Genomic DNA, 9,387 nt, shown 5'->3' with positions numbered 1-9,387 from the left:
CCACCCCAAGGAAGGCACTCCCCCAACCCAACAAAAAAGCCCCCGGCCCCCCCCCCCCCCCCACACACACACTACACAAACCCAGCACAGGAGGTCAAACGAGCCGCCCACCTGGATGATCATCTTGTGCAGCTTCTCCTCGTGGCTCTCCATCTCCGTGTTCTGCCGCACCTGCACCCACACGTGCGGTGCCACCCAGGCCGGCCATGTCGGGCAGCGTGCAACAACACACAGCGGACCCCATTGTGCGGTCTTGCTGCCATGATGAGCTTGTCAAGCTGCACAGGCGCCAATCCCCCTGCTGCTTTGCGCAGCCCATGCCAGCGCGTCCAGCTGGACTGCTGCGTGCCCCGCCATGCGGGCACCACCCCGGCGCCTCAGCAACCCCGCTGCGCCGCACGGCAGCCTCTCCGATGTGCCCGCACCTGCGCCACCGTCACGTTCTCCTTGTGCCCCAGGCTGATCACCTCGTCAAAAGCAAACAGCAGGTCAAAGGCGGCGGCTGCCACCTGCAGGCCGGCAGGCGGCGGCAAAGCTTCAGCACACGCGGGCGCTGCTTGCCAACCCGCTGAACCACGCTGCGCGCGCCGCTGCACGTGCCGCGACGGCACCGAAGCGCCGCAGCAGGGGAATACCGGCGGCACAGCAGCAACAGCGCAGTGGCAGGCTCCGACGGGCTGCCCCGCCACCACGACAGCAGGGAGCAGCGGCGGCGGCCGCGGCAGTCGTTATCATCGCTCACATCCTCCTCCTCCAGCGCCTCCACATACTCTGGCACGATCTTGCCGCACAGCCGCAGCGTCTCCAGGTCCTCCAGGATGTTGCTGCTCTTGTTGGTCACCAGCACGAGGTACATGGTCTGCCAGGCGGGAGCAGGCAGGCGGGGCAAACACAGGCGGCGTGGGCGGGCGGGCGGGCAGGCACGGGAGAGCGGCTGGCTGCAGCTGCCGAGCGGGCTAGCGGGCAGGCCTCTGTCCATACAGCGCCATGCTGTGCGTGTGGTGGTGCTAGCGAAACCCGGCTGGTGCAAGGCGGCGCGGCGATCGCACGGCGCGGCGATCACCCGCACCCCGCCGCGACCGGGCCGCCTGCCCCTCTTGCTGCAGCGCACCTCGATGGGCTGGTACAGGTAGCGCACGTTCTCCGTCTCCACATAGGTGTGCTGCTTGCCGGTGCCCACCAGCTTGGGGAAGGCGGCCAGCAGCCCCTCGATGCGGATGCGGCTCATGTCCACGAACTGGCGGGAGACCAGCGCTGCAGGCAAGGAGAGGGGGCGGTTGAGGGCTGCGGCAGGGCAGCTCCCCGCTCCGCCGCAGGCCCAGCAACAAACAGCGGGCGCCTCGCCCGCCCCGCCATACCCTTGCCGGTCTTGGTGACCACGGCGGCAGCTAGGACCACCATTTTGCGCTGCTACAGCCGCAAGGGGATCGGCAACAGCCGCAAACAAAGCCTCGCAGGCCCCAGCGGCGTGAAAATGGGTTGCGCAACCGCGATCAGGGAGCTTGGGGGTACGGGGGAGCGATTTTTGGGGGGCAGGCAACTCAGCATGCCGAGCAGGGTGGCCACCTGGGCCAGGTAGGCCTCCCTGTAAGGATGTGCCCCATGATGGGCATGATGGCCCCCCACCTGGAGGGTGATTGGGGACATCATCATGCCTGGGCAGTTTGATCCCAGCCCTAATTCGGTGCGGGGAGGACGCAGGAAGGCATGCGGAGGCCGGAAAGTGACTTCAGATAGGCACAATGAGTCTCTCAAAGCTTGATTGCTTCTCGGAAGAGTCCCTAGGCGGTGCCAGAGCCCCCGCTCCGTCGCCATTGTGGGCTGGTCGGTGTACAGGTGCGTACATGAATGAGAGGCTCGAAACATTGCAAGAAAACTAATTCGGTCTGATGCCAATTAGGATGTGAGTGCTCATTGGCCGTCAGATCCATGCACCCAGCTGGGCGCACCGCCCACCGCTAACCGCTGCCACTGCTATGCCTGCCTGCCTGCAAGTTGCTGGATTCCCACGCCCCCTACCTGACATCCAGCATACCTGACATCCAGCATACCGATAATATCGCCGGCCCACTGGGATACTTTTCATGAGATGGTGCACCCCTGGACCAGCGGCCGCCGCCCGCCGCCCGCCGCCGCCGCCGCTGCCCGAGGTACGTGGGGTACATCCAGGTTTGAACCCCGCGGAAGCGCCTGCCGATCCCATTTCGCCTATTACATCCTGCTGCATCCATCTACTATTGCTGGGCCTCGGTTTTGGAGGAAAAACACGCAGCTGAGGGCCATCGAGGGCCTGTCTGGAGCCCTGGGCGACCGCTGGCAATCTAGAGAGCCTAGGAATGTTAAGACCAACTTCACCCCGGCCGCCAGAGCCGTTATCACCCGTGTTCTCTCGCAAGCGCGTGCGGAGAGCCGCATCGCACGTCCTCCTGGTCTCCGTGTTCCTCTGGTGAGCTGCGGGGTCGATTTCTGGTGAGCAGGCCAGCGCGGGCCGAATTGGCGCTGGCAGCAAGTTAGCTGCCGACGCCGCCGCTAGCTGTCCGCCTCCCCTCTCCGCCTGCCTCACCTGCAGCCTGAACTCCGGGCTCAATCTCCTGAATAAGTGGTCCCTGGGCCACGCCGGCTTCCGCTTCCCCTTCCTGCTGTCCTCCTGTGAGTGGCATCCACCGGCGCTTTGGGCGTGCGGCCGCCACCCGCCGCCCATCGCGCCAACCGCCACCGTCGATGCACCCTGCACCACTGCCCACCTGCCCTGCTGCCGCCTCTCCCGCAGGTCACATGGCCTTCAGCTTTGCCGTGCTGGCCCCGGTGGCGCTGCTGCACGGCTGGGAGGCGCACCGGCGCACGCTGCACCAGCAGTGGCCCGGCATCCTGTGCATCGGATCCTTCATGGCCCTCAACATCGCCCTCAACAACATCAGCCTGCTCGACATCTCCCTCTCCCTCAACCAAATCATCCGGTGAGTGCTTGCGGGCATGGCCTGGGCTGGCCGGCTTTTGGATAAGCATTTCTGGGGCGTTGCTGGGCCCTGCTCCAACTGGCCTCATCCATTCATTCCCACCCACCCTTCCCCTCCTTCCCTCCCCGCCTGCCCGCCTGCAGCTCTGCCATCCCAGTGGTGAGGCACCCAGCCCGCCACGCGCTTGCTTGCTTTCTTCCCCCGAGTGCCTGCACAGCTGGGCCTGGGGCGCAGGTACCTGCATGATTGCCCCCCACCTATGCCAGGCACACAACCACTCTCTCCCTCTTGCGTGCTGCGTCCCTTGTGTCCCCGCCAGGTGGCGTGCATCATGGCTGTGCTCATAGAGTCTAGGTACCCTTCCCCTCAGGAGGCAGCCAGCCTGGTGGTCATCTCCCTGGGAGTCATGCTGGCGGTGTGGCAGGTTGGCGGGCAGCTGCGGCATGCGGGGCCGGCAGCGCCAGTTGCGCTGGGGGTGTTTTGAGGAGGCTGGGTGGCTGGGAGAGGCGCGGCATGTGCAGTAGCTTGCAGCCGCAGCGGCCGAGTGTCCAGGGGGCGCCGGCCGAGCGGTGCTGCGCCCTGCAGGGCTGCTTGCTCCCCGACCCCTGCTTGCTGCCGCATCCTTTCTTTCTTGTCATTCTTTCTTGCAGGGCGCTCTGACGGGCAAGCCCTACGCCATCGCCTTCTGCGTCGCCGCCACCGTGTGCAACGGCGGCTTCATGACCCTCAGCAGCAAGCTGATGAGGTGGGCAGGCCGTCCCCTGTGTGCTGCTTGCATGCACGAGGGGACGGTCTGGCAGCTGTTGGCAGCCATCTGTCCTGATTGCACCAGGGGAGCCAGCGCAGGCGGTTGCGCAGCGATGGGGGCGATGGTGGTGGCTCTGCGCCTGGGCTCAGGCGAGCCTCTCCCTCTCCAATTTCTCCCGGCACCCCCGCCCGCCTTGCCTGCCCCGCAGCGAAAAGCTGGATGTGGTGCGGCTGGCCTTCTATGTGGCGCCCGTCAGCCTCGCCTGCCTGGCGCCCTTCTATTGGGTGTACGAGGTGAGGCCTGCGGCGGCTGGCCGGCACGTGGCCGCCAGCGCTTGGGCTGGCCAGCACCCAGGGGCTGGCTGTGGTGGATGCCGATTCCGGCGGCTGCCGCGGCTGTCGGCAGCCGGCCCTCTCCCATGCCCCTGCTCCCTTATTGCTGGGCTACCCCTCCCCATCACAACACACACACACACACGCACACACACACACATGCACACACACACACACGCACACGCACGCCCCCGCAGCACGAGCACTTCCGGGCGTACTACCCCGCCCACCGCCGCTCCGCCCAGGCCATCCTGCTGGCCTCCTCCGCCCTCGCCCTCTGCTACAACCTGGCCCACTCCCTCATGATCAAGCGCATATCTGCTGTGGCAACCACGGTGGTGGGAGAGTTCAAGATCCTGGCGCTCCTGCTGCTCTCTGCCTTCCTGCTGGGTACGTCGCCGCCGCCGCCGCCGCCGGCCAGCCCGCTCCCCTCCCGCTCGTGCCTTCGGGGAAGCTGGCTGGCAGCCGGCCTGCGTCCGCTGGATGCCGGAGCAGAGATCCAGGCACGGAGCCGGCCCGGAGCGCTCGTTGGTTCCGCTCCCGGGCGTCTCGTTTGCACGCTGCCCTGTCCCTCGCCCGCCTACCGTGCACCCGCGCACCCCGCCACCCTCACGCCTTCCCCCTGCGCTCCCCTGCCGCCTGCCCTCCCTGCAGGTGAGAAGAGCGAGTTCACCCCCAAGATGATCGCAGGGTGCACCCTGGCGCTGGCAGGCTTTGCAGCCTACAGCCACACCAAGCTGGTGGCGGCGCGGCAGCGGCAGCGGCGGCAGCAGACGGGGTCGGAGTGAGGGCAGCGGGGCCGCGGCGGGTGGAGCGGCAGGCCGACGGCGGCCCGGCCTTTCTTCATGCCCATGCGGGGTTATCCAGAGGCGTGGCACAGGCCGGGCTGCGGTAGCCGGCTGGAGGGGTGGTGGGGCCCGCCTGCTGCGCGGTACCGGGCTGGAGGGGAGGGCCTCATGGCACGGCACCGCTTCTTGCAGGCACGCCGGCCAGTGCGGCAGCAGCTCCAGACGTGAGCAGTGCTTGCAGCGCAGGCGCGTGGGTGGTGGCTGCACCAGGCATCGACCTGCCCAGGCGCACCCAGGCACATCCCGCCCTGTGCCGCCGGTGAGGTGGGGTTGGATCGCTGCTGCTGCTGCTCAAAGGCCTGATCTGGCACTGCAAATGCCGACCACTGCCCCTGTGTTCCTACGGCCAAGCAGCCGCTGTGTGCGCGCCGCTGCACACTGTGTTGCCTCACCAAGCCACACACCGCCTGCCTGCAGGCGCAGGCAGGGCAGCACACGCCGCACCGCGCACGGCTGCTGCCCCTCCACCAGTTGGGGGCAGGGCGGGGGAACAGGGCTGCCTCCTGCGCCACACCCTGGCGGCATGCCAGACAGCTCTGCCCAGGCGTCCAGGTGTGCGGCCAGGTGCAGCAGTGCAGCAGCCGATGTTGCCTGTGGCGGTGTGCCCGACCCCGCAACCAGCCACCTGGGAGCGACCTTGGAGGGACGTTGGATGCTTGGCGGGCCCAGAGCAGCCGTGGGAGCGGCGTGGCTCCTCCCTGCTGCTGGAGCAACCTGCAGCTCGAGGGGTGCACCCAGCGCCTGCTTGTGGTGCCAAGCTTGTGGGCCCTCGCAAGCCCAGCCCCCTGCATGCAGAGGCTGCTTGGTGCCGGTGTCCCTTCATGTCCCTTCATTCTGCTTCAGTCGCTCTCATGCCTCCAATTTGGCCGGAAGCGGCAGCAGGAGCGTGCTGTTACAAAGAGGTCAGCAACACAAGTTGAGGAGCCCGGCCTCATTCCGTGCCACCGATATCGCCGCCGCCGTCCCTTGCGTTGCCGCCGCCGCTCCCCTGCCCGACGCCCCCGCCCCGCCGCCGCAGCCGCGCCGCAAACGCGCCGTCGGTTCCGTGCACGTGCGGCAGCATGCGCAGGCAGCCGTCGGGCGCGAGGCACTGCGGCGGGACGCCGGTACCGGCGGGCACAGCCTCCAGCTCGTACCCCGGCTGGCGCGCCAGGAAGGCCGCCACCTGCTGCTCATTCTCCTCCTGCTCTATGGAGCAGGTGGAGTAGACGAGCAGCCCCCCGGGCGCCACCAGCCCCGCAGCAGCGTCCAGCAGCTCGCCCTGCAGCGCCGCCAGCTGGCGCAGCTCTTCCGGCGTGCGCCGCCAGCGCAGGTCCGCGCGCTTGGCCAGCACGCCGGTGCCGGAGCACGGGGCGTCCAGCAGGACGCGGTCGTACTGCCAGGGCTGCCGCGCCTCCGTACCGCCGCCTTCTGCACCGCCGCTGGCCTCCGTGCTGCCCTCTGCCGAGCCTGCCCCAACGCTGCCGCCGCTGCTGTCACTGCTGGGGGTGTCTGCTGGCTGTGCCGCCGCCTCAGCAGCCTCCTCCGCTCCCTCCCCCGTGGCAGCCGACGGCGACGGTACTGGCCCCTCGGGGCGGTACCGCAGCGTGGCGAAGCGGCGCAGGTCCGCCGCAAACGTGCGCACCATGTCGCCGTGCGGCTGGCGCAGCGCCGCGTGCCGCAGCGCGGCCAGCCGGCTGCGGCTGAGGTCGAGCGCGGTGATGAGGCCCCGCCCGCGCATGCGCGACGCAGCGCCCAGCGCCTTGCCACCGGGAGCGGCACAGGCATCCAGCAAGGTCTCCCCGGGCTGAGGGTCCAGCGCCGCCACCACCAGGCCGGCCGCCTCGTCCTGCGGGCAACCGGCGGCGCAGGGCAGCGGCAGGCAGCGTAAGCTTAAACTTCTGATCCATGGCTGGCGCGGTGGTGCAGCGCAGGGCACGGCACAGCACACCGCGCAGGGTGCGGCGCACCGTGGTACCGTTCCAGCTGGGTGGCCAACCGGGCAGCAATCTGATCCCGCAGCAGGCAATCAGCAGCAGGCGGGCAGCAGCAGGCGTGCGCCCGCGCAAGCTCCCCACGACGGCGGCACGCAAGCAGGGCCCGCGCCGCCGCTCGCCTGCACTTGCGCCTCGCCCCGCTGCACCAGCCCCTCCACCAGCAACGCCTGCAGGCCTCGGTCCACCGTTACAAACTCGCGAGGCAGATAGCGGGAGGGGGCTGCCTGCGGTGGGGAGGCGAGGGGAGGCAAGGCCGGAGGACCGGTTGCGGGGTGGGGGGCGCGGCAGGGAGCAGGGGGTGAGGCAGGCAGGCGGCCGCTGGCGGGCTGGCAGACCGGGCCAGCGGGGGCAGCCAGGCAGCCGGTGCCCAGCTGCCGCCATGCCGGCTGCTCAGCCGGCGGCCCCACCTGTACCCCGCTCCTCGCCAGCTGGCGGCAGAATGCCTCGGCATCCACGCCGGGAGCCAGGCGCAGGGCATACCGCGGGCGCCTGCAGGCCCAGGGCAGCAGAGGCGGGGGCAGGGGTCGGCGTGCGTGTGTGCGTGCGCTTCCAAGGATGGCTGCGGCGCCTGGCAGGCAGGCTGGGTTGCCGGGGACGGCACACACGCACACGCCCCACACTCGAGGGCACACACGCAGCCCTGCCCCGCCCTCCCACGCCACACTAGTCACACAAACAGAGCGGCGAGCGCCCCCGTGATGCACGCGCGGCGGGCGCCGGCGGCTGCCCGGCAGCTGCCGCCTCCCCTCACATGTTGTTGTGCTTGAGCAGCGCCAGCGTAGCGGCGGGACCGTACTGCGCCAGCCAGCGCTGCACCAGCCAGGTGGGGTGCGAGGCCCCTACCGCCAGCACCTCGGCCGCCTGCTGCGGCGGCATGCCCTGGGCTGGCCGCGGCGGCTGGGGCAGCGTGCCTGCCTCCAGGCCGCGGGCCACGTTCCTGCGGTGGTGGTGGCGGGGGGTGGGGGGCGGGGGAAAAGTGCTGGTGGCACACACCAACGAGCCAGGCAGGCAGGCAGGCGGGCAGGCAGGCAGGCTGGCTGCCGCCAAGGCAGCTGCGCCACGGTGCCGCCCCCCATCCAATCCCATGGACGCAGGCAGCCCCCTGCACACACCACAGGCACAGCTGCACGCTAGCGCTCGTGTCAGTCGGGCGGGCCGCACCTCAGGACGCCGTTGGTGGCGTTGGCGGCCCCCTGGTGCTGCACAGACTTCACCAGGTCCACGTAGCTGTTGATCACGCCGTGGGTGGCGTCTGCGGGGGGCGGTGCGGCGCCAGGTCAGCGCCAGGTCAGCGCCAGGGCGGCACCGGACACGCGGCCAGCGCCAGGGTTGCATTGGACGCGCGGTCAGCCGGCTTGCGGGGACCAGCCAAGCGCAGCAGCAGCAGCAGCAGCAGCAGCAGCAGCAGCAGTGCAGCCCAGCGCCAGCAGCGCAGCGGCGGCGCGCCCGCAGCGCCGCCCGCGGGCACCGCCAGCCGGGCCGGGTGTGGGTGGCAGGGCCAGCGCGCGGCGCGGCGGGCGCGGCACAAGGGCCGCCTCTCACTCTTCAGCTCCGCCAGTTCGTACAGGCCCAGGCGCAGGGCGTTGCGCACGGGGGCATCCAGCTGCGCCACATCCCTGCCCCGCAGCAGCTGGGTGAGGGAGAAGTCAAGGCGGCGGCGCCAGCGCGTGACGCCGCTCACCAGCTCGGTCACACCCCGCGCCTGCCTGCACGCACGCACGCGCAGGACGGGTGAGGGGAGGAGGCGGCAGGCGTGGGCGCGCGGGGGGCGTGCTTGCAGGGCGCGGAGGGCCGGCTGCCGCGCGCGCTGGCGCGCAGCCGGGGCATCCGGCGCAGGGGGAGCGGGGTGCGCGCGCGGCGGCCGGCGGCGCTACCCTTGCATGCAAATTAAAGACCATGCAGTAGGTTCCTATTTTCTTATTGAAAGCTTATTCTATTCTTTCGCACACCATCAGCACACCCCCACCTGGGCTCCAGCCGGGCGCTCCAGGAGCCCGCGCCGCCGATGCGCCGCTCGCTGCTGGGCTCGCCGCCGCGGCTGCCGGGGTCGTAACCGTCCAAGCCGCCCTCCCCCACATCATCTGGCTCCCCACCGGGGGAGCCGCCCACCAGCCCCGCATACGCCCCCTCCTGCTCGATCCGCAGCAGCTGCAGCAGCGCCACGGAGCGGGTGGTGGGAGGCCTGCCTGCCAGCCGGTCCATCCACCTGCAGGGGTGGCGGCAAGCACGGGGCAAGCAGGGGAGGTGGGCGTGGGCACACCGCCAGACGGAGGTGCGCCAGCCGCCAGGCAAGGCAGCGGCGGGGGAGCAAGCATAGCAGCGCAGCGCTAGCAGATGCGCGCGCTCACATTTGCGTTTCATCAAACTCCCCGTCCTCTGCGTCTCTCCGCTCCTGCTCACTGGCGGCCCTGGGCCGTGCTGCGCAGGCGGTCAGTTGGTGAGCCGCGTGTCGGCCGCCAGGCGGCGGCGGCGGCGAGCGGCGGTGCCTGGCGGCGTGCACCGGCAGGGGCGTGGTGGGTGCCGCCC

At 70.0% G+C, this 9,387-nt stretch overlaps 4 protein-coding genes across 4 annotated transcripts in view; 2 read left to right on the top strand and 2 right to left on the bottom strand.

Annotated features, from left to right (window-relative positions):
• The window catches only part of CHLNCDRAFT_141341 (hypothetical protein), a gene marked incomplete at both ends in the record, with an annotated part of 4,568 nt that extends 3,167 nt beyond the window's left edge, over positions 1–1,401 (bottom strand). The window contains 5 exons of the mRNA XM_005843177.1: positions 112–171; positions 426–509; positions 743–859; positions 1,112–1,254; positions 1,359–1,401. Of these exons, the coding sequence (XP_005843239.1) occupies positions 112–171; positions 426–509; positions 743–859; positions 1,112–1,254; positions 1,359–1,401 (447 nt within the window). The remainder of the gene's footprint in view (positions 1–111; positions 172–425; positions 510–742; positions 860–1,111; positions 1,255–1,358) is intronic.
• A 688-nt stretch (positions 1,402–2,089) lies between these two features.
• On the top strand, positions 2,090–4,825 carry CHLNCDRAFT_141340 (hypothetical protein; the record flags this gene model as incomplete). The annotated part of the gene is made up of 10 exons (XM_005843225.1): positions 2,090–2,150; positions 2,368–2,446; positions 2,570–2,649; positions 2,771–2,957; positions 3,101–3,191; positions 3,277–3,381; positions 3,608–3,702; positions 3,914–3,998; positions 4,235–4,427; positions 4,692–4,825. The coding sequence occupies 10 exons, from the start codon at positions 2,090–2,092 to the stop codon at positions 4,823–4,825; spliced, it is 1,110 nt and encodes a 369-aa protein (XP_005843287.1).
• A 1,069-nt stretch (positions 4,826–5,894) lies between these two features.
• CHLNCDRAFT_8770 (hypothetical protein) lies at positions 5,895–8,578 on the bottom strand (the record flags this gene model as incomplete). Its single annotated transcript, XM_005843176.1, has 7 exons — positions 5,895–6,269; positions 6,447–6,713; positions 6,987–7,085; positions 7,269–7,350; positions 7,613–7,798; positions 8,023–8,113; positions 8,404–8,578. Coding segments are annotated over 7 exons (1,275 nt in total), but the record flags the coding sequence as incomplete, so codon positions are not given.
• Positions 8,579–9,195: 617 nt separating this feature from the next.
• The window catches only part of CHLNCDRAFT_141338 (hypothetical protein), a gene marked incomplete at both ends in the record, with an annotated part of 2,342 nt that continues 2,150 nt past the window's right edge, over positions 9,196–9,387 (top strand). Inside the window, one exon of the mRNA XM_005843224.1 lies at positions 9,196–9,298. Within this exon, the coding sequence (XP_005843286.1) occupies positions 9,196–9,298 (103 nt within the window). The remainder of the gene's footprint in view (positions 9,299–9,387) is intronic.

Source organism: Chlorella variabilis, assembly GCF_000147415.1.
Source record: "Chlorella variabilis unplaced genomic scaffold CHLNCscaffold_33, whole genome shotgun sequence".
In the NCBI taxonomy this organism is placed as follows: domain Eukaryota; kingdom Viridiplantae; phylum Chlorophyta; class Trebouxiophyceae; order Chlorellales; family Chlorellaceae; genus Chlorella; species Chlorella variabilis.
The sequence above is the reverse complement of the archived record's forward strand: the minus strand, read 5'-3'. Positions and strand labels throughout refer to the sequence as shown.